This window comes from Falco naumanni, chromosome 6 (assembly GCF_017639655.2).
Source record: "Falco naumanni isolate bFalNau1 chromosome 6, bFalNau1.pat, whole genome shotgun sequence".
NCBI classification, from domain to species: Eukaryota; Metazoa; Chordata; class Aves; order Falconiformes; family Falconidae; genus Falco; species Falco naumanni.
Genome location: NC_054059.1, coordinates 54,606,944 through 54,631,864, shown reverse-complemented (window position 1 = coordinate 54,631,864; position 24,921 = coordinate 54,606,944). Strand labels below are relative to the sequence as shown.

The 24,921-nt window shown below is 41.2% G+C and overlaps 1 protein-coding gene across 2 annotated transcripts in view; it reads right to left on the bottom strand.

The window, feature by feature from the left end:
• The window catches only part of STX7 (syntaxin 7), a 33,006-nt gene extending 12,804 nt beyond the window's left edge, over positions 1 to 20,202 (bottom strand). Inside the window, exons 1-2 of one of the 2 annotated variants that reach the window (XM_040598479.1) lie at positions 20,073 to 20,202; positions 12,767 to 12,907 (exon numbers count right to left, since the gene is read on the bottom strand). In XM_040598479.1, coding sequence (XP_040454413.1) covers positions 12,767 to 12,848 — 82 coding nt within the window. In that variant the 5' untranslated portion in view covers positions 12,849 to 12,907; positions 20,073 to 20,202. Of the gene's footprint in view, positions 1 to 12,766; positions 12,908 to 19,575; positions 19,724 to 20,072 lie in introns of those variants that run through there. The other variant, XM_040598480.1, reaches the window with a different exon arrangement.
• Between the last annotated feature and the right edge of the window lie 4,719 nt (positions 20,203 to 24,921).

Here is a 24,921-nt window from a genome sequence, read left to right as displayed (position 1 = left end):
TCATGTGTCTAGGTAGAAACAGGCAATTTAAAGATCAGTTAATAGTTTCACTATAAGTACAAATCAGGCCTTTTAATATTAATTTTTAAAATAAGCAGCACAATTCTCATTCTGGTTTAATTATATTTTATGCATATCATTTTGGAAAGCCATATGAAAGACGGCCATGACATTATCATACATAAATATTTCAGAACCAGTGCATTAATAAAGAGCAACAAAGCATTAACGGGCTTACAGTACCTTAAAAAAAACCTCAACAAACTCCGAAGTCCAGGTTTAAATTGTAATTGAGATCCTTAGATTTCTAAATGTGGGATACAAACCACTGGTGATTTTAAAGTGTATTTCATATAATACACTAGTTTTGAACTGCAGGAAGTGACACATCTGAGCCTTATTTTCAGCTTAATTATTTTACATGTCACATGGGAAAGCAAGAAGAAAAATGGACACACACTTCAAGGTTATGCAGTTTATCACACTGCAGAACTTGTATCCTCAACACACTTTATCTCAGCTTAACACCCTCACAACTCCTACAATGAAAGAATATATATGCAAAACAACTTACTTTTGCTCAACCTCAGCTAGGAGTAGGCTGGTCTTTGCTGTATTTCTGTGGCCCTCCCCAGGCAGACTGGTGTACCACACAGTCAGTAGAAAATATATAACATGTCAGTACATGGGATCCTCACTTTACTACCACGCTGTATTTTTTTTTTCTAAATACAGTCAGAATTGCAACAAAAAGCATCTCCAAGTAATCAAGAAAACCATTTAAAAAACAGGCATTTTTTCATATACTATGGAAGAGATCTGTAACAGACGGACCTTCAGTTACAAGAAGAGTGTTACCTGTGACTTACATCACCCAGTTAGTTAAAACTGGAATTCCTTAGAAAATTTTTAGTAGTAATATTAATTCTAATCTTTGTTTCATAACAAGTCACCGGTAGATTAGATGATACTGGATTTTCTACACTGCTTTACATAATATCCCAGTGTCAGCAACTATTATAGGCAATTCTTTCTGTTAACACCCAGGTAATGAAGGCATCAAAAAAAGGGGAAGTTAGTACCTAAGTTTTGTATGAGGTAAAAATCAAATGCTTCAAGGCGGAAGCCTTTGAGGGAACTGAGTGGACATAAGTTACTGAAAGAATTACTGAGGGGAATATCACTGTAAGATGTGTTTCATGCAGCTTGTATCTCAATTGAGCTGAAAAACAGCAAAACATAAGTGAAAATTTTTGAATTTTGGCTACAGTTCCCACCTGCAGCCGAGCACCAGCCAATTCCTGCCTGGCCCACCGTGCTTTGTCTGGGCAACTGGAGCTGGTCACACCAACTGACAAATACCGACTTTGGATAATTAAGCCTTTGTTTTATGTTCAGTGTAATGCATTCTTTTAAAACAAAGAAAAAAATAACTGGCAGGTGTTAACTCCAACAGTGTGAAGTTTTAATACCTCTAAAACTGATTGCAAATTATCCTTTATTTGTTCCAAGGCACTCTCCCTTCTAATTCAAGAGCCAAGGAGCTCAGTGATCCTGTATGTACTGTACAGGGAGAAAAAAAAACCAACAACAAACAAACACCAACACCAGAACAAAATTGCAAGCACTCTGTTAACAGTTGTTTTGCGGACTGAAGAAGTACCCGTGTGTCCTACCGCCACCTAGAGATGCCTTATTTAACTGCAAATAAAGAAAATGCAGGTTTGTGTTTTAAAAAAAAAGGCTCTCACTTGAAAACTTCTCTGAAACAAAGCCTATACTTAGAATATTTACATTCCAAGTTAATTAGATATCTATCCTAATTCTAAAACTGACACAAGTAGATAATTGAGGGGAAATTAAAAGCCAGCACTGCATAGCTGGTCAGCTACACAATTCTGGGCAGAGGAAAGTTTATCCCAGTTCAGGTCTTGTAATTTAAGAATTCAGCACAAAATTAAAACACATTTTACCAAGGAGTCTAAGTATGCATCAAAATAGCAAAGCGCTAACAGGCTTTCAAATCTCAAGGGGAAAAAAATAAAGTAAAAAAAAAGCAAGGACTGAACTGACATCAATTTTTCTATGCTTCCTGTAATTTAGCATTTTCCACCTTAACCTTTCCCAATAAGGTTATCATTCAGAAAAAATAGCATTTGTATTTTCAAATTTTTGTTCATATGAAGTATACTGCATTCAAAAGTGAAATATTGCTTATTCAAGAATGCAAACAGAAAAGAGGCGAAGCGGTAAATTTTGGCCAACAGTCTTCAGCAGCACTCCCGAGACTGTCTTCATAAAAATGCCAAAAGCAAGTTGGTAGGACCAGTATAACACAGGAAGCAGAGAAGCTGACCTTCCCGAAATCTTGATTTACAGTTGATGTGTTAAAGAAATCCATCCTTTGTACTCCATAATAATAATATAAACATGCTGGAGTGCATACAGGCTTAAAAATGTATTTCTTTATAGTCTTCTAATTCTTTTGGTTTGGCTTGGTTTTTTACAGATTTCTCACTGTGGCTACTACTCATTCAGACATTTGATATAATATTATACATATAATCATGAAACCACCTAAACCACAGACAATGGACACTTAAGATTCAGCAAGACAGATTGCTGGGCCATCTTGTCTAGACCATGTTTTTTCCAAGAAAGGTTAGACCAGATGATCATTGAGGCCCCTTCCAACCTGGCAGTCTATGATTCCATGACTCGTCCAGACTCATGAACTTGTACAGCTTTACTGATAAACAAAATTTAAAATAGGCTTTAAGATATTACCACCTGGATCACAGAGGTAAAGAAAGTGTCTTGTTTCCTCACCTGTAGACACAGAGATCTTACAGAACTTGACCAAAACCAAGAACTGGCTTCAAAACTTCTCAGATGAAAAGTCAATATCACTTCCTCTCCTCAAGGGAAAAGCAGGATAGCCTTAGCCTCTCCTCCTGAAGGTCAGAGTGTAGAAACACCTCTGCTGGTTCCTTCCACTGCTCCATTTGGGAAACAAGCAGGGAGAGGGCCTTGGCACTGAAGGAGGAGAGCAAAACTACTGGAAAACCTGGGATTACTTTTCATAAAACAAAGGCCCCTAAGTTTCTGCTTCACTGCTGATGGTGGAATTCGTAAGGGTGCTGCCTCCCTCGTTTAACCAGCTTTTCACCCCTGTGCAGGGAGTCCAGGATGGCACATCAAGGCACCTGGCAGCTGCTTTGGTACCTCTCAATCCATCAGTAATGCTCAAGTGTCCTGGAGAGCCAAAGTCTTAGGCCCAACTCACAGGCCCTAGCTCTGCACTATAAACATACTGGTAACAGTCAGGGACCAAAGATCAGAGCACAGTTTCAACAGGTTCTTAGGTTACCTCACCCTTTAGTTTTCCCTTTCGCACTTCCTGATTCTTCCAGCTTCCTAAGGAGCTCTGAAAGACAGGAGTAATACAACTACCAGAGGTCCCTCCTGTCCTTCTGGGCATCACTAATCCTGCAACAGAGCCCGACTGGGCCTTGTGCACAATTTTAACACATTTCAGTGCAAAACCTGATACTTTAGCTCGGGTTCCTTGGATACAAACAGCTAACTGCTGGACTTTGCTCAGGAGCTGCAGAAGGGCACACATTGTGCGCACGTAGGCATTCTTCGCCAAAGTTACCAGGATACAGCAGTCTCCGTCACAGGCATGCAAACTCCTGTGGCCACTTCCACACTGGAGATCAGGGTAGATCAGGGGTCCTCAAACTGTTTAACCAGGGGCCGGCGCGCGGATGCAGTGGCAGGCAGCCATCTGCGGCTGCTTGGTTTCCCCCCCCCAACCCCCGGAGGGGGGGGCGGGGGGGTCTGTAAATACCAGGGGCTGGGTTGAGGACCCTGGGGGGCCATATCCAGCCCGCGGGCTGTAGTTTGAGGACCCCCTGGGGTAGATGTTTGCATATAACGAAGCTCAACAAGTCTTCCAGGGCTTATCCTGCAAACCTGCAGGAGCAGCACCTTGCCAGCTGTGGGCTGGCAAGGAGCCAGCACAGAAGGCAAGTCCCCCTTGGGATCTGAGCAGGTGCAGGAAGCAGGGTACATGATACCACGCAAGCAAAATGCATTTCCTCCAAGCAACTGCTGTCTCACATGTAAATGAAAAGAATCTCATTCTTTCCACCTAAAAATGAGTCTTGTATCACAAAGAAGCAATATAACGTCAGTAAGGCTTTTCACTTGTCTTTGTGAAATCTCTTTGTCTAGATCTCGTAATACAAAACTATTAGCTGATGAAAGCTATTCTCAGAACAGTCACATGCTCCGAAACAGGTCAGACATGGTTAATGATGAGCCAGAGAAACAATTAAGACCTAACCTGAATTCCTGCAGAGAAAATTATTTAAGAGTCAGTTCATGTTTACTTTTACTAAGCCAAACAGTGGTTCCATTTCTAGTCAGTGAAAGCTCTCCCTCTAGTTAGAGAACAAAAAAAAAGGGCACATCAAAAAAATAGTATCTCACATAGAAGACCTCCTTTTCTCTACCTGAGTTACAGAAGTAGTGAGATTTACAGCAGAAACACTTAAATTTTTTAACAGGTAAAAGTATTTGAGAAACATGCTCCTGCCAGATCTGCCACACATACTATTTTTCTGTAAATAAAGACGTATTTCACATATTGGATCACACACTATCTTTGCTTAACAGCTAGCTTTTAGCTGGATAGGAAATCTCCTTTCTCCTCCTCTTCCCTTGTTTTTCAGCTGGCTCTGCAAAGCTGTTCCATTATCACAGGTAAATCCAAGTTGGCGTAACTACTGGTTCTGCTCCTTGAATATGAAAATGTTAAGGATCACACAGAAAGTTTCCAACTTAAAATAAAGATACAAATAAATAAAGTAACACAATGAAGACCAAAAGGTAAACAACTTCTTACTTTTAAGAACACAGGAGCAAACAATGTTATCTCCAACTGAGAATTAGTAGTCACTGTACAGGCTATAACACCACAGTATTGTTGCAGAAAAAAAAGGTGGGGAAAAAACCCAAACAAACCCTTCAGTAAAATCCTAATGTTTGAAAGGCAAAGAACTAACTAAGAGGAGGGAAATGAAGAGCAGACTGTAGATCACCCAACTTCTCTGGCAGACACTGAGAAGTGTCCAAGCACCATGCTCATCCCTAGCATGCGACAAGGGAAACAGGATGGCTGTACTTTGGAACACTGAACAGTAACTCTAGCTACAGGACAGAAGCTTTCCCAGGTTACCTACAACCAGCCGTCTTCCTATCTCAACCTCCACTCTATTTAACCAAACTTTAAATCCTCAAGTGGCCATGACCAAGCTTGTTGCAGCTTTACAGCTGGAAAGTAAGGTGAATCAACCAGAGTTCTAAAAAGAAGGCTACAACATAGAAGTATGAAACTAGGAGTAAAAAATACATTTAATGAGTGCTGCTTATTATCCCTTTGCAACCTAGAATCTCATTTCTTACTTGGATCACACAAGACTGCATCATAGCCATGCAGCAGCAGTTTTCTTCAGTGCTACAGTCCAAGCCTGAGCCACCACATTGCCCAGTTTCATAAAGCTACAGTCTAATTGCTTCCACAGGAAATGCAGCACCCATTGGGCGTGCTTGGAAAAAACACCAGCACCAACAGGAGGAACAAACACCAAGGCATTGTACTGCAGAGGACAAGAACCAGATAAGCAGGCAGGGTGAGTACAAGGAAACCTGCCTTACAGAACCACAAGGCTTAGGACCTATCACAGGAAGGAGGAGCAGAACACTGTTCCAACCAGTAGCTACAGCTGTTCCTGAGTATCAACTGTAATGGTGAGGGTGTCATGTCCCCTCCACCTTTTATTTAAAAAGGGACAGATAAGGTTTAACTCACCAAATAACGTTCACAGGACTAAAACTAATAATGAGAACTTAAAGCCATTGATTTTCAGTCTTTTTCCTAGTTCCTGAGCCCAAGCAGAATAAACAGAATCAGCAAAGCATTCCTTTGTGCATACCACATGCAAATTCTGCTCCACATGAGGTTCAGGCTCAGCTATGGATTCATAAGGCAAATAAGCAGTAAATACAACACCAGGACAGTCACATTCAAAAATGCTTTGTCAAAGACCTTACGCTCGCTGCCACCTTTAGGGTAACTATGAAGAAATCTCCTTCTTGTTTCCAGCTGAACAAGTGAGTCAACAAACAGCACATCCAGTTACAGATTAAGTTGTGTAGAATCTAATAAACTTTAGAGTCACTTCAGAGCAGGTTATTGGAATAGAAGAATTATTTGTAAAAATTACATTAGTTCAAACTGTCTTGTGACAACAGACTCCCTCTATTTATCCAAATCCAATTCAACATGTTTTCTTTCTGCACTTAAACTGAGGGTACTTGACTGAAGATGGACAGATGCTGCCGAAAACATTCCTGGATCAATCTTTTATAAAACTGTTACACAAAGCAACCTAATGTAGTGGCAATAAATTCAGCAGATTAAAGTTTTCTGTATGAGCATAAGCATCTCTTTAAAGCTACTAGTGTAGTTCACACTCACTAAAACTTTAAATAAATCACAATGCCACAGCGTTGTACACCTTGCTAACCTTACTTTAATCAAAGGTGACAGTTCACTAGAGGAATCAAATCCAGGACACCAGTCAAAAGACCCCAGAAGAACTGTGGGCTTCATGACCTCACCTTCTTGCAGAAAGATAGGCATCTGACCCAAAGTATCTGAATTCCTTCTCCTATTATCCTCCATATTCAGGTTATGACTTGGGTATAGCAGATTCAAGTTCAATTGCTCAGCCTTGGAAAAGCCCACAAAATGGAATGTGGAGGACCATAATAGGTGCTTAAAACCCCTAAATAACCAGCCTTTTCCAGGTTTTACTGAAACTTCAACAGAAACAACATTAAAAATAAAAATTTATTGCAACTAGTATCTTCCCACAAAGTTAAATTCTGGTTAACAGCAGCTAATTGGAAATTTCTGACAATATCATTGTTAGAAGTCTCAACAAGATCTACTTTAAGCCTATTTGCTTTAAAACCACACATGTACAAAACCACATTTTAAATATAGACAAAACAGAACTTTGTTTTCATACAGGCTCAGATTTCAACAGTTTGGCAATTTCATTTGCTTTTCACCTGTCCATCTGTATCCTTCTGTAGCTAAAGGATAATCATGCAAATTTGTTGGTGCTACATAGTGGCAGATAGTTTTTCATTAATGTTTCAGCATGTTTTAGCTACCTACTGGGCTTAAACCACAAATAAAAGGCATATATCAGGGTTCTGTTATTCTTCAGGGTCTTATGATAAGTGAATCTATGCTTATGATTTTCTACAATTACATAAAGTGAAAGGGAAAATTGTACGATTGATGTAATTAAACTCCCATTTTAGTAACATTCAGCAAAAATACTGGCTTACAGAAAATCTGGAACGCAACAGAAACTGGGTAAACTTGTGTCACAGAAGAGACATCACATGACAGAGGGATCTCTGCTGGTTGAAGCTGACTTTCTGGGAATGTGCTCTATATGAATTGATGGTTGCACTACCTTAACAAACAGGAAAAAAAGTCAGCAGAAGGCAAGAGTCCTTATGAGAAAGTATCTCTCAAAGCCAGGCAGACTCCCTCCAGCCATATGTGGATTGCAGCTACTGAATTTTATTTTAATTGTCTTGCAGTATGCACAGGATACGTTTCTCCAGCTGGGCTGATTTTCACTGTGCATGAACAAGTCAAATACCCTATCACTGACCTTGCCAATAGTGAGCAAGGGTAGATAATGCCATTCTTACTGACTTTGGAACTACTACTGCACAAAATCCAGCCACGACCTTTATAAACTGGTGGAGTGGGGAAGAGAGAGGTAAAGAGAGAATATGAATGCCTCACTTCATTTAGCATAGGTTCTGTAGCTGATTACAGTTTGCAAACCAGAAATTTTCTAAAACTCAAAGACTGGGTGTACTTTATCAATGCCAGGCTTCGTTCTGTGTTCCCAAGCAAAAGGCAGCATACTAGAACTGCTTCTAAACCAACAGTTCCCAAAGCCTCACCTAAGATGCCAGTAGAGACGTGGTAAGTTTTCATCTAGCCTGTAGTGTTGTTGCTTTTTTTCAGGAATTGCACTGAATGATGTATTTGGTAGCTATGAAGAAAATATTAGGAGCAAAGCAAAACAAAGGCATAGAAGTCTGCTTCCTCAATGACCCATACATGGGAGAGACACTCAAGAACAAGAAGTATGTGGGGAGAGGAAAAACCACAGCTGGTTACTACTTCTTGCACAGTTCTTGTCAGAGACATGAGTCAAATCTTTCCAGCTGAGCAGAAGAGCCCCCTATTCTAGGCATATTCTTCCTACTCGTGTAAGTGTGGAGTTATCCCCGTAGCCGAATGCAAATCCCATTTTGCTCCCTCTTGGGAATATCTTTTTAAACAAAATACTTTCCCTCATTTTACTACATACAGAGAATCAATTCTTTAAAAAGCAGAAAACCATTAGATTTCAAAGAACTGCTCCCCCTCATCTTCACGGTTTAAGAAGTTTGAACATATTTAAAGCTTTCAAATTTGGCTTTTTGTTTTACTTATTCTACTTTCATTTTTCTGTTTGTTGGAAGATCAGATTTCTTCTTGTACAATTTGCTACATGCTCTTCAAGAGAGGAAGAGGGAAAAAAAATTTAAGAAAAAAACTCACAGTATGGACTCAAGGCTCTCATCCTACTAGGCATATCGTTAGTATGGTAAATGAACATGTCTCGTAGAAATACAGATTTTTAAGCAGGCAGGACATGTTTTGACACAAAGATATTTTTTGTTAGCTCATTTTGTTTCTGTGCATCGCACTCATTCCTTGTCTATCCAGTTGCTGTAAATGAGTGACCAACAGGAAATATTTAAAGGAAATATTGAAGGAAGGCATTGAGATTTCTCTGAAGTTGGCAGCAGCTGCCATTAAGCTGCCACGTAAGTGAGAGTGTAACCTATGAAACCCAGTTCTGGAACTACCGCTCCTTCAGCAAACACTGATTAAAACACCTTGATTATAGGTTCTCCATCTGCAAGGCCCAGACACGTTGGAACTCTATACCTTGCATCGTTCCTTATGTGCTCCATATTCAGAAAGTTAGGGACAAATCTCAACCACCTTTAAATGCATATATTTCAGAATTCCAACACAATATGTGTCACCTAGATTTTATAAACAGATATAAGATAGGCCTGGAATAAGAAATACAGTTACTTTGGACCAGATTCTGAACAGACAGACTTTCAAACCTTAATCGTAAGTCATGTTCTAGTAAGACAGAAATGTAGCAGCTGCCTAACAGGTGCCAAAGCTCATTATACACTTATTTGGTTTTATTGTTTAATTCTGAAGTTTCCTTAGCTGTTCACAGATCTGCTTCTCATCGCTGTTAACACAGAACCAAAACCAAACCACTGAGACATAGCCTGCAGGCATCACTAACCTCGCTGAGGTTCAGCACACAAGACTGCAGCTCGTTCAAGCACAGGTAATTCAGGCTCCTCACATATTAGAGCACTGCTCAGACTCACATGGATTCTCCAAAACGAGAGCCTAACCCTCCCTCTCTCCTGCCCGAGACCTGCTGCTCTACATCAGATGTCAACAAGAACCTTAAGTTTTGCAATTCCAGCCACTCAGTGAAACAGTTTTAACAAAAGGCATGGAGAACTGCTTGGCAGACTAGTTCCCTAAATCTCTCAGCTTGGAGATGTCACTGATAAAACATGAGTTTCAGGATTAGGAGAGTAGACTTTGTTCCCTAGATGTTGCTAAGTGGTGTTATAATCACTTATTTCTGCAGAAATGCTGGAGACACAAAACAGGTCCTTGTTTAAAGAACAGCTGAAAGAACCTTCTTTTCATAGAATGCTCTGGGGTTTGGGATCCCAAACGTATATTGTTTGCCCTGCTGACTTAAGTTTCCAAGAGAGCTCAGAGTGCAGACAGCAGTGTATGCTGCCTTCCATTAGCTAGCTCAATTATATCTTCAAGGTCCTAAAAATGATCCACCAACACCCTCCCCTCCAAAGAAACTCAAACAGCCCACTACAGACAGCATTTACTGTAGTGGTTCACCAGGGTTCAGGCAAGGCAGAAGCAATTTACAACTCTTCACATCTTTAACACAACAATCAACTGCATGATTGGATCAACAAATCAAAAAACCTGTTCTTTCCAGTTGAAAGTGTGCCAAATTAACCCAGCTGTTACCTGAAACAAATAAAGGTTCTCTCCATTAACACAGAACCCAAACCAAAAAGCATACTTTCTTGCAATTCAATTATTGGTGTGCTAAACCAGCACAGAGATGAGCTTTGATTGCCAATCAGTAACAGTGGGCTACATGAACATGATGGAAGGTAAGGATCACAAGTACTGATACAACAGCAGCCTGATGTGGATGCATTATGAAATTTGAGGTATTTAATATATGTATTTTACTTGTATACATATTAAAAATGTATGGCATATTAAAAACAGTTAATCAAGAACCATCAAATTTATTACTTAGAGGAGGTATTTGTAATAATTCAACCCTGAAGAAACGTTACAGTAAAAACTTGTTCTGACCAATGTTACTTCCTATAAAACCCTGGTGTATTATGAAATCTCGGCAGGAGAATGTTGTCTAATATAGGAAGTGCTTTTGTGTTTCTCTCACAAGTTAAAGGGCCAGCTTCCTTCCAACTGATCTGTATCTCATCTATATCTCTGTAGTAGTATTCACTGCTTACATGTTAGTACAAGTGTAAATTAGTATTGATGGACCTCCGGAAATGGTTCGGTAATTTGAAACAACTCTCTCACTCTATTAATCTCACTCTGAAAACCAGAATAACTACACAAGTCCAGGTTAACTAAGATTTCAAACGTGTTGACACATCTCACAAATGCTAAGCATTTCTGGACAGAAGTGCAAAATCAAGTCAACTGCTTAGAAGGAAATACATGGATTTAGGGTCAAGATTTCTATTTCTGTCCCTCTCCCTCCCTAACCAAGATCGCAAATTGCAGTTTATGAGACAACTGCTCAGCAGCTGTCTAGCACTATAGGTCCCTAAGCTTGCAGGTTTCTCCCCATTTGACCTGGAAGTTCCTGCAGCTCACACCTTCGAACAGAAACCTAGACACATACTACACATGGAAACAAAACAGCTAAAAAAAGTGTACATAAGCCCTTACAGAGCTCAGTCCAGAAAACATGTTCAGCGCGCCCATGGAATCCAGATCCTCGTAAAATCTACCAGAAGAGAATGGACTGTAAGAGTAACTGGGTGGCTACAGTTCAGTCAGATCCACAGAAGAATGAGGGACTGAATCCAGCTGTGTACCTACCAGTCCTTGAAAAGCGCTTGGCTGGAGCTTTTAAAGGCAAAGCTCCTGTTTCTGAAGCCAGGCAGCAGTAGGGCTAAGAAAGATTTGGGTCTGGGTCTTGGAATGGCAGAAGACCTGTCTATTACTCATATTTTAGCCATCTAAATTTCAAAAAAGGAAAGGAAAGCAGGATTGCAGGTAAGCCTCGTGGCATGTCTCTTCTAAGCCTCGGCGGCTTGCTTTCAGTATGCCTTGTTTGTCATGAAGGGAGACACAGCAGAAGCAAGAAGGGAGATGGAAGAGGCAGGATGAGACTAAGGACTCACTGCATCCAGAACAAGTTGGTTAATTACGTTCAGAGACTGCTTTCACAGTGCTCCAGTTTCAACCACTGATTTCACTTTACATTTTCACCTGACAACTGAGACTTCTTTTTTACATCTTGGACCCTCAGTATCTGTCACAATTGGCAGGCCTCTCTGGAATACCAAGTTAGAAACCATGAGACTGAGTGAGTTCACTGAGCAGATTTTAGGAAACAAAGTATAAGAGCTTTTATAGAGACAGTTTGAGAATATTAAGTTGAGGAAATACAACCCAGATGAACAGAAACTTTTCAATAAAGCAAAATGGCAATTTTTCTTCCTGTTGAGATTTAAAGAAATTCTTTCTGGAAGAAATAAAAAGTAGATGAAAAACCAGGCAAAAGCCCAGTCTGTGCCATTAATTTGTGCTATAAACACCAACTCCTAGAACTTGTCTTGAGAAACAAAGACCGAAGTTTTCATAAAAACTGACATACTTCACCAAACAAAACTGCAAATGAATTCTAATAATAAATTACCAGTTTATTCATGCACACTATGTCCTGCACAACATTAAAAACATGCATGTCAAAACCTAGCCATATGCTATTTGTGGTTAGCTCCCTTCTGATGAACAGTACACTTGGCTTAATTTGTGAGATCAAGTTCTATTTGCTTTATATATACACACACATTAAAAATATAATGGAAAACGGAGGGTAAGGGAAAAGGACTGAAAATCTTAGCAGCCTAACTTACTGCTAACACAAACACTCCTGTTAGGTGGCTAAAAAAATTAGGTGGCATTAATCTAAGCACAGGTATATTAAAACTTGCAAAATCTTATTTCATATCTAATATATACTTCCAAGGGTAAGCTGCAAGGCACAGCTTCTGTCCCTGCTAAACAATTCAAGCTCCAGGAAATATTTGACACAATCCTTGCTCAGCAAACATCTCAATCTACCATCTGCTGTGTGGGGTGCCACAAATCTGTCAAATGAGCAGATGAAGTCAAAGAATGAATCCCCATGAACGGATAATGGGGGGCACCACCATTATTAAAGTTCTACATAAAACATTCATAAATGCAACTTACAGCATTGTGTGATCTTCTGGATGTTAGAAGTTATGCGTTGGGCTAGTTGATTAGGATCCCCAAAACCTGCACTGTACGACATGGCTGAGTAGATTTGCTGTCACAGTCATCCACGATGGGAATAAGGCAGACAGTCTCCACCTGTTAAGGACACCAACCCCCACACCCCAGAAAACAGAGTTATGTCTTGGTCATTGGTTTACAAATGTCTTCGTAATCTTAAAGAATAATACATAGGAAAAGATTACAGAAAACTCCATATACTAACATTTAGCCTCTCCAAAAACACAGTACTGCAAATGCAGAATTTAAGGGAATGCTTTCTTGGAAAAGTATTAAATAAGAATATGACATCCTTTTTGAATTTCCTATAATAAATCTATTAAGATTCTTAGTAATACACATGGCTTCAGATCTGCAATTACTCTACAGCAGCTATATCACAGAAATTACATCAGTTGACAAACTTGTTATGTATTTCCCCCACTGTAAGCAAAGAAGAAGTATGCATTTTCATTAGTTGCCATTCCAGAAAAAAGCTGTACATTTTATGTCCATGCCAAGTCCTCTGATGAATTACATCCCAAGCCAATTATATGGTTATTTCCATACCACGCATCACCCATCCCACCAATATAACCTAGCATATATAAACCACTGGAAGAAAATCCAGCAGATATCACACAAGAGATCAGAACGAAGGAGGTACCTACTTCCCTTTAAACAGCAATCATTTGTTTTATCCTGTTTCAGCTGCTGTGTTTCTCAATACAAACTAATTCTTCAACAATGTGGGTACACAAATCCATTTTTAGAGGTGGGGTTTTTTTGCACCCAGAGCTATCATATCTTATCTAAACAGATCAAAATCTGACAACACAAATACACACCAATTCATTTGATCTAAAAGCCCACATATACAATCACGCAGCATGTAACTACTAGAGATGTCTTAGCCTTCTTTCCACCCATACAGACCCCATTTCACCACAAGCTCAAAGATACTCTAAATCTAAATTAACAGTACACACCTAAGGATAACATGCAGTGGCAATTTATCTGTTCTGCAGTGAGAATGCAGGCTAATCAAACACATGCACACCCAACACAATCCCTCAGTTTCACCCAGGCTGTGCTTAGTCTTAACTTTATCCCTTCCACCCTCCTGCACACCAGTTTCATGGGTTGAACATTTTAACTTCACCAGTTCCCTGCAGTTACACTGTTCAACCCAAACCACATGCCTTCCAAGCACCAGCCTCTTCTCCTGGCCTGTCGGCTTCTGGTTACAGGTACTGCCACAATTCAGTTTCAGGGAGAGAAAAAAAGTACATTCAAATGTTTAAAAAGAAAAGAAGGAAATGAAAAGGCCAACTGATTTGTCAAGTGTGATACCAGCTGTGCTACAGTTTGAAGACTCAAGTCCTTACGAACTTTTTTTTAAAACAAATAAACAGTCCCTGTTGCTAAATATATTCTTTTACCTTTGGAAATGCCTGTATTAACAGCACAACAACATCCTGATTTTTTTTAAAACATGACTGTTTTCATCTCTCTCTGATATGAAGTATCTCTAGAGAGTGAAGCTGCCAAGACATTGCACTGGTCAGGCACTTTCCACCAGAATTTCACCAGGGATGTAACTACAGAGGTCAGGCTCGTCCCTGCCGCCCTGCAGGTTATGTTACCTCTGCTGGTTGGATAAGCTGCAGCTACCATGAAGACAAACCCTGCATGATTCTGAAATGGCTGCTGCATGAGGGTCCCAAATTGTGCTTGGAGTCTTCAGGCCCTGAAGTATCCCCTAGTAATGAACAACCTGATTGCAGATGAGGCCACGGGGAGTGTATTTGCACTCTTCTACATACTTGCTGCACAATAGCGTCCAAGCCATGCTAGCTCTCTGCAGTATTGTTTCCTGTCTTCAGTCTGTGACCCAAAATAACTTGAATCTGCATGTGGTACAGACAAAGACCGTAGTCAGTCAACCAGCCTAAATCCCACTTACCTGGTCTGAGGCTGGCATAACAACCCTTGATCTTTTTTGGAAATTCTAGGTAATATTTCATTGAATTTTTATTGTAAGACCAAACCCATGCAAACTTTATAGCAAATAAATGGCTCTATGCCTTGGTGTATTCACACGTAAGGAAAACCTACAAATTTAGTGGAAAATACAATTGTAGGCATAAAATCCAAAGAAGCCACCTAAAATAAGCTAGTTTGAAAAAGAAGATTTCTCAGAACTGTTGACAGTTTCTTTTAAAGTTATAGCTATTTCTAGATATGTTAGTAGCATGCTAACTACATCACTAGCACTGGCTAAAAATGCATTTAATTAAACATTATATTTAATGTTAAATGGTAAACATTAAAATGCAGCTGTATGGGAGAAGAGACATCAAAAGACCAAATTACCTTGTGTAGAAAGCCTACAGAACTAACTGAAATCGTTCTTTACAATTGGTTTTAATTCCTTCATATTTGTATTCACCAGACAGCTGCCTGTAACACTGTCCTCAGCAACAGCATTACAATCAAGAGATAGACACAGAATATTTCATCCAAGTCTTGACAAAAGAAGTGATTGACTTTCTTTTTTTGTCTTGACAATTTCTACAGCCAAGTTTCTTTAAACTAGCTACACTGACAAATGGACAAATTGTACAATACATAAGACTTTGAGCTTTTCAACTTTCTAGCTACATAGTTGGGCAGCCAAACACAACACATAATGAGAGGATGTTCAGATGAATGACTGCAAAGTCCACAGGATATAGTTCAGCTTTTTGACTGCACGTGTAGATCTCTTTTATTGTTGATACAATTCTTTGTATCAACACACATATTTCAATTGAAATGTATAGCAAATTTGAAGGATAGCAGTGTAAATTCACAGCTGTTTCACTCCATACAAACTCATCAATCCACCAGCAATGCTATTTCTGAGCACATTAATAATACAGGTTGGTAACAAGGTAAGCTACTGGTCTGGGGAACAGACAGAAAGGTAATGGTTCAGCCATCAGCTCTCATCACCTTCCAGCCTTCACCACAAACTCCCCAAGTCAAGAAAAACAAAACTGAACTGCTCATAGAGAAGATACATTTTGTATTTGATTATTATTAAATGGGAAGTGTGAATCCTTCCCATTCTACCTCTCACAGCAACATGGGCATCTGAACCAAACTAACACCCTACTTCTACGCACGCACCCTTAGCTTGTTAGCGATGAGCTACTCAAACTCCTCTGAAAGCACAGATAGCTGAGCCCTTGGGAAGTCAACTGGAGTTTTGCTAATGACTTTGACAAGGTCAGGGTTTCAATCACAAGGAAACAAATGTGCACCAAGCATTTCCTTCCATACCAAGGTGATAGGATCATTCATTCATCAAGACTCTGAACTTCCATAGAAATTACCCCTTCTCACTTCCACAGCATTTAAGTACCTTGTCATGATATATTTTGGTATTATTGCCTGCATAACTTTTAAAATGGGCAAGTTAACAGCCTGCTGCAGTTGAGTGAAGTACACTTTGCATTCAAACTGGAACAGAGCTGCATTTGTGGTAAGTCTTCAGTTCCCCTAAAGGTTTCAGTCAGGTGTAAGCTTCTGATTGTACTTTTCATCTTCCACTCAACATCTCTGTCTTTGAATGGAAGTATACCTAGCGGCAACTGGGCTTGTCAAGCTGCTGAAGGAAGTCTGAAGAACTACTGGCACAAACAAAACAAAGAATCAGAACACTTCATCAACACTCACTGAAGCAAGACCTCTCTGTACATACCTGAAGTTTAAAGAATTCAAAGGTTTGCTATACATTTTTCCTTATTTTCTGCATTAACTGCTTCCTGCATCACACTGTCACTCTGTATCCAAGGGAAAAATGAACCTTATCATCAACATGCTTTCTAGAAAAGTTGTTTGTCAGTCATAGGAAAAGACATACTTTTCCTCTGGTATTTCCAGTCAGATCACTGTCGAACAAAGAGACAAGAATACAGGAACTCCACCACCGAGCAGCTCCCCAATGCCATTCTCAAAAGTTCCATCAGGACAAAATAATGCAATGTGAGAAGCACAGCACACATTAGATCTCAGCAGTAGCTGCCTAAATATCTTGCAGGCTCCAGTCTGCTACAGTTGATAAATACCTAATCTATTCTGTATTTTCTCATTTAGATATTTTAAGTTTTCCTTCTGTCCTATAAATCTAGCCCATATACACTACGATAAGAATCCTTAAGCAGTAATTTTAGTGTTTAAGCAATTCTTTAACATCAGTACCTAGAAACGTTTGCACGGATCCTTCACTTTCAAAGAACAAAATGTACATGCTGCATTCCATAGAAACAGTTGAAAATTTAAATCTGATCTGAACTAGGATTTAACGCCTTTAAATATCCAAAGACAAGTCATGGGACTTGTATGTGATTATTTTTTTTCCTAAATAAAAGTCACAGAAACAAAGCTTCTCCAAATAACTTCTAAATGGGACTTCCTTTGTAAACTACTGCCAGAAAGAGTGAAAACCCTTCAAACAGGGTGAAAACACAGGCAAAGATGAAACTGCTGAAAAACTTTGGCAAAAAAATATTGCAGCCAGTCACAATGTTAGCTACAGGAAATTTGTATCATGGTTACGTCCATGATTAGTACAATTTCTGCAACTTAACACTGCTTGATCTATTTCACCTCAGTAGGTTTTACCACCCGAATACTGAGATGAGACAAGGTAAATCGCTGGAGTGACTCTGGCACCTACCTAAGCCAACTCGAAACACATCACCATCTTCAGACAGCATCTCCTGTTGACCTTAGCAGCAGCTTTGCAGCAAGCAAAATTAACCTTAACCACCCCCACCCCACCCCCCAGCACACTTGGAATAAAGGGCAGACCCTATGCTGTAAGATAAGTACTCTGTTACAGCACCTGAGGGATTCTTATAACTGACTCATACCAACTGACTTTGCAATATACAGGTGAGCATTAAATCTGTCACTATTTCCTCTAGTGGGGATGGCTGAGGTGAAGTTTTTTCTGAATTTAACTATTTTTTTCCTCTTACATTTAGGCTGAAATATTTAAAGATAGAGATTGCATTTCCTGCTTGGTGTTTTTACAACTTCTAATGTGCTGGAATCCTGGCCCACAAAGGCAGGCTGGAGACTTCCATAATACAAAACCAACCATGGAGTATAATAAACAAGCAAACAAAATAGCAGTAAATTAAATCCTTCCTTTTGCTGAAAGAAAAAAAAAAAGTTTCCAGATTTTCTTTTATCATCAAGTTTCAGGCAGAAGTCAAACTTGAAACCATACAGGGTAGGGAAAAGCAAGCAAAGTTCATTTTATTTAAAACTGTCTTTGCTCTACTGCAGCAACGCTAACATAAAAGATGACAAAGGGCAATTTTTGTTCCATTCTGCCCAGTTCTCTTAGCCTTGCCACATTAGTCATCCTGAAACACACCAAAGTCAAGCTTACATCGTGTAATGGCTAGAAGTTGGGGGTTTTTTTAGAAAGAAAAAAAAAATTATTAGGTTGTGCCACTGGTTAGTTTTAGTCATTTTCCCTACAAACAAAGATGTAATTTAACACAGTGGCATTTAGAACTGCCCAATGTGCAAAACTAAATTACAGAAGCCTAAAATACTATCAAGTGTAACGTATCACCAACACTTAGCATATACAGCTAAAAAAATTATGCTTGTCTAATTCATCCACGCCGATATTTATAAGGAACTAGGTGAAGGAAGCACATAGCTTTCAGAAGCATAACATAACATATCAGTTCTTGAGGAAATGCCTTGAGTAAGGGAATTACATTCCCTAGGAGTGCACAGAGTGTTTAGAGGCCTGACAGTAGACAGGAAAACAAGCACTGGGCACTGGAACTACTGTGGAGGGGAGGGAACAGGAGGGCTGAAAACGGACCCAAGACGACAGTTTCTTGTACTGTTAGTAGACAAACAACATGTTATGGGAAAACGAAGCAGGACCAGAACCACAAGATGTCCAGCAGTTCCTAACAGCAGCTTGTTCACTTTGAACCAAATGCTCAGATAAAGAACATTGAGGCAGAAGGTATCTTCGCACAAAATCTGACTGTGCTGGATGTCTAGTCTCTCTGAGGTCAACCAGGATGCCAACGACTACATATAGCTCATGGTCTCCTTTTTTTCCTCTCCTCCCCCAAACAGTTTCACTTCAATGTATGCCACCAAAAAGAGCGTTACTTAATATTCAGATACAAGATCACAAGAGATGTCTTCGTGACGGGAACACAAATACAGTTTGTAACAATGCCACCATTTAGCATCACTTTCTTCTAATTTTAACATATAGCATATAACTTTTTTTCTTCTTTTCTATTAACAGCACTTGAACAAAACCTCAAGCTCCAAGCAGAAGGGCTGTGCTGCCAGCAAAGCACACACCTGGATGACGATCGGCCAGGAGGGCTCTGCTCGCCCTGCTGGCACGTCATGCTGCCTTTGCACACCTTGTTCATCAGTGGAGAGGCTCGCAACACGTGAGCACATCACTCCTGGAAAAGTATCCTGGGATTTTATAAATGAGCTTCAGTCAAGACACAGAACCTTGCATTCCATGCAAAGCAGGATGAAACCCTTCACTTCCTTCTACAGTTTCAAGAAGTGCCCGTTTCTGATGCAGCGGTAGGTGGTTCACCAGGCAAGCAGACATAACATCGGGCCTGGGGCCTGATGTACCAGGCCCAGGCTCGCTGTTTACACAGGTGGTTTTTATATCTGCCTTCCTCCTACTGATGTGCTTTGCTCACCTCGGATCTGGAACAGCACGGAGAGCATTTCAACACAGCAAAGGTGGCCATCCCGCCTTACGGTTCGACATTAGCTGCTGTAAAACCCCGGCTGTAGGCCCCGAGTCTCTCCTTGGAGCATCAGGGTCAAGGCCAAGCCCAAGGCCACGACACCGGGGGCTGTCACGGCGATGGGTGCGGGGGAAAGGGTGGCGGTGACACAACCGACCGCAGCCCCGGCCCTGCCCGCCTCACAGACCGGTCACCGCCGCTCGCCCACAGTCGCCCCTCTCGCCCCAGGCCAGGCGGCACCGCCGGGCCGTCCCGGCCCGGGGGAGGGGGCGGCGGCCCCGACCCTAGCGAGGGCCGCGGGGCTCCGCGGCCTTGCCCGCCGCCCTCTGACAGGCTCCCCCGGGCCGGCCGCCCCTTCCCGGCCAGCCGGACACCGCCCTGAGCGCCCCCTCCTCCCGGCGGGCGGCGAACACCCCCAGCACCCAGCCGGTACTCCCTGCTCTTACCCGGCCCTGACGAACCTGCTCCCACCGGGCGCGGCGGGCGGCGGCGGCGGCAGGGCGGGGAGGGGCGGCCAGGCCCCGGCCCGTTCCCGCCCCGGCCGGCCGTGACGGCGGAGGCGTGGGGAGGCGGGGCCGTGCCGCTGCACCGCCCGGCGGGCTGGGCGGGCGGGGCCGGGGGGCCGGGCCGGCGGGTCTCCCGGCTGCGGCGCCTGAGGGGCGGCGCCGCTCGGGCCTGCGGCTGCTGACAGGGCCCGGCGGCTCCCTCCGGGAACGGGCAGACCCTGCCCCGCGCAGGCTCCTCCGGGAGCCGCAGCCCTGTGCGGGTGGCAAAAGTGGAGCGGGGGAGAGTGTAACGTAAGGGAAAGGTTCTGTTGTGCCGGGGGTTAAGGGGAAAACCTGAGTAAGAAAACAACATTACAGTGAAAAATACAGTGGTAGTACATTAATACCCCGCTTTGAAGCGCTGCCTTCAGTTTGGTCTCTTTGTCTTTAAATTGGAATGGACACTTAGTAAAAGGTGAGCGAAAAAGTACATTTAAAGGTGCCACTAGATGAAGAGATTTATATTTAGCTGAGCGAGGGGCCAAGCGATGCCAGAACAATGACAGATGAGGGGTGCGCCGACACGGTGCCCAGCGCTGGGCTGGGCTGGGCAGGCCAGGCCGCGGCAGCAGGCCCCAGGGCGGCGGCAGCTGTGGCTCCTGGGAGCGACGGGAGCAGGGACACAGGGAAACTGCCCTCTGCCTGAGCCAGCTGCCTGGCAAGAAGCGACAGGTGAGCCTTGAGGCCGCCTGTGGAGCAGCTGGGGTGCTTCTGTATCCTCCCCAGTTCCTCAGAGGGAAAGTTACAGGACCAGGTGCTCCCCAGAGCCCCAGGGTTAGGCTGCTTCATCTGCAGCGTACCCCCAAGCGCATTAAATACCGCAGACAAACCAGCACATGGCACCTGATTTCTGGGAACACCGTCTCCCCCACAAAGCCCAACCTTGCCTAGGGAAGAGCTGCAGATGCTGGAAAGTGCAAGTCTATTTCTGCCACATCACAGATCTTGGTCATTGCTAGGATTTAGAAATAACTAGAGAAGTGGAAATGTTAATAACATCTTAACCAAATAACACTTAACAGAAAAGACCAATAAACTGCTAGCGCAATAGAGTGAAGTTTGAGGCCTGAAGTAGACAAGGCTACCCTTTACATAGGTGGTTCCTGATGTGTCTCAAAGCATGCTGAGAGACAACATAGCTTCTGAGACTTATATGTCTGTATTTAGTTCCTATGTTAACTGGTGCTTAGAAATGTCTTTCTCACTTCCATAAATTACAGTTACTAAGGAAAAAAACATTCTGATACTTCTGTTTGCTGCAGGAATCTTGTATACATCTTCGTTCTAGTTTTAATAGGTTATTTTGATTAGCAGTAATCTTAATGCTGCTACATGCACAGGGGTTTGCCCCCATGCTGTTGACATACTGAAGCTGATAAAAAATGATCTCACTAGATGGTTCACTAATGAGAGTATAATGAACATCCCTCCTGAATTAAGGCCTAACCTTGATTTTTATCTCCAAATGCTTGTCTATATATATAAACTCCATTGATTGAGCCCAGTCACTCTTGCTTTATAAACCTTCAGATAAAATCACTGTCAGTTTTTCTCCACAAAACAATAAATCTTTTGCTATCTGATTTCAAATATGCATTTCCCATTAAAAGAAGTGACTCTTCATTACTGAGAATACTTCATCTGCAATGACTACTTGGGTATATTTTTTGAAGCATCACAGTCATCACTGATCAATGTTCATTCTCATGCTATGGAAAAAGGGTGTCCAAATGCTTTCTACTGATGCTGGATATTTTATGAACAAAATGCGTTCACCTGCTGTTAGCTCACTTACCATCATCATCCACCTTTTATTGTTAAATAATGAAAAATATTTGTGATATGATTCTTTAACTTAACCGGTTCCAGCAAAGATGTTACAGCCTGGGAGGAAAATCTGGATTCTAAAGCAAACTTTTCATTAAAATGTTGTCCGTACTATGAAAATATTTAAATAGCCTCTTTAATATTATCATATGGAATGATTATGAAGATACAGTTACTAGACCAGCCAGAAAGTCCTATTTATAGATCAGATACTGCTAAGAGCATGTTATATCCTTGGAAGATTTCTGTTTACTCCTGTAGAGAAGCCATTCACTTGGAGAACGTGCACTGTTTTGCCCTTTTATATAAAACAAGAAGATTCCTTCAGTTTCCTCTGCTAGCAATGGTGCACGGAGAGGAGTTGTAAAGAAGCCATCTCTAAATGTTACTGTCAGAGATGCTGAAATGAAGTGCTGCTATACAATTCTATCTCTAAACTGATTTCATCAGCTTCTTTCTAGAGCTTCCAACAGCATTGCCTGGGGATTGAGTTCAGAATCATGTATTCATTTACTTTTACTGTTACTTTTGGAGTGTGATCAGATATCAATTGTTTCAAAGAAACAGGGAAAGCTCTGGGGAAAGAAAGGGGAAAATGTTGAGACTCTGCTATGCATAGGCACGGCATACCATGAAGAATGCTCTGGATATTCACTGACCAAAGATCAGAGTATTTGCTAGTTATATTCCTGCTATTGTGTGTAAAACTGAACTAAAAGGGATGTCACTTCAAACACATGCTGTTTAAGAATCCACACTCAGTATGATATCTGATGTTTGAAAGAGTTGGAAGTTAAACCACACCAGCACAGTTCAATTTTGAAAGAGCACACCTTCTTCCTAGCCCAGTATCCAAATCTGTCCCATGTTCCTGAATCTGTATTTCTGCCTCCCCTCTCCTACTTCTGCCCTGACACCTAACCAGTACATACGTGGGCCCAGCAGTGTGGGTGGCACAAGCACTGAGGCTGCTGGTGACACAGGAGCGAAGCACTCATTTCCATGCAGCTCCCCATGCCTGCACAACGCATGATGAAATGAAGGGGAAGCAGCCCAGCCCTGGCCTCGTATTCCTGATGAGTGTTCTCCTTCCAGGGCGTGGTGTGTAATTTAACTTATGGGGAAATCTCATCCTCTGCTATCGTATTTTACTTGAGTGCCTCTACCTTTAGGTATTAAGAGCAATGCTGCCAGTATTTGGTACCGACGGCGAACTGCTGAGCAGGGCTCTCCAGGTAGTTCTTACTGATGCATTCCACCATCAGGAAGAATTCCTCTTGTTGTCGTCATCATCTCCATTTGCTAATTTAATTAAAATATCTGCTACAGAACCTGAAATGAGATTAAGTTCCTATTACACCTGATGCTGTCAAAATTATGATGGTTGACAGTTGCCAGCCTGAACAAGCTTATGGGTTAATTATATTACAGAATGGCCTGTAAACCAAATTTGTTTAAAAAAAACTGTATTGACCATTTGCATGCTTTTTAGGCTGGTACTTGGTCTCCAGCAGCAGTAATTAACACTGTAGCATATGTTTTAAATAAACAGAGAAAAAATCTGTTCCCAATATTAATGTTTCCTAACAAAAAAAAAAAAAAAAAGAAAAAAGTTTACTATCAACTTATTTTCAAATCTTCCTTTGTCTTACTTTGCCTTTCTGTTTAATTTTCGAAGACCATATTATATGCATTTCATCTGCACTAATGAAATGAGCTGACATTATAATTTCAAAGCCCAATCTTTAATTAAGTAGAACCTGCAAATACATAATCTTTTTAACTTAAGCCAGACCATTTAGAAATGATAAAGAGTTATAAAGGGCATAAAATTAAATGGCAATATTTTATTCAGATAAATAAATACAAAATTACAGAAGGAAAAATATAAAAATATTAAAAATAAGAAAATATAGGGACTTTGAGGCCAGCAACTAGCTCTGATAGAATCCAATAGATTTTAATTTGGAAAATTTGAGGTCATTGTTGAGCAATCAATCTTCATCATTTGATGAAGCAACTCCTCATTTTACAATTCTTAATTACCTTCATTGCTTTTCGAAACGTGGAGAAGAAAAAAAACCACACAAAGGCATTCTGACAGAGTTTGGCTAGGTAAACCAAACAGACACCAAAAGCAGGGGGACAGAGGTGGATAATTATTAAACTGTTATTTAATGATAGTTGCAAAATGTGGTGTCAGAAAATCGAGAAAGCAGTTCTGGTTACCCCAGCTTTTCCTTCTCACTTGTTTGCTCTGCCATTGTCACTTTATATATCAGTATTCCAGGTTCTGTTTTTCCCTCTCTCCATTGTTCCAGCCTTGTTTGTTGTTTAGCCAAAAAGGAGATCTGTCAACAATTGGATGATGTTATGGCATAGTCCTTACATGGCAGCATAGGCGGCGTTAACCCACCAAAGAAATAGGCTCATCCACTTCCACAGAATAAAAGACAGATTATGCAATGGGGCTAAAAAAAGGAGTGGCTGATTAAATGCATTTATGGCATATACCCTCTGTAATCTGTTGAGGACTGGTAGAAAATGTCTCAAAAAACAACCAGAAACTCAGTGGAAGCTCCCTTTGTTGCTTTTTCTGCAGTGAGTTCAGAGCAAAAGGTGTCAATGAAAGATGTTAAGATGACCCTAAGACATGACTGGGTTTGAGACCTGCAAATTTCTACGTAGTTGAATATCTAAACTTCTATTATATGCCTTGCTTAAGCTTGGTTCCCCACAGATGGGTATCTAACACCATTTTAGATGTCCAGATCTGTTCTACCCGACTCTTAGGTGCTGCTTGATTGGTGCTGGATGCTAGCCCCATGTAGACAGCTCAGGTTCCCTAAGGCATCTTAGGTGTCACTAGACAAACTATTCATAGCCTCTAAATATCCACGGACTACAGCCTGAGCTTAAACAG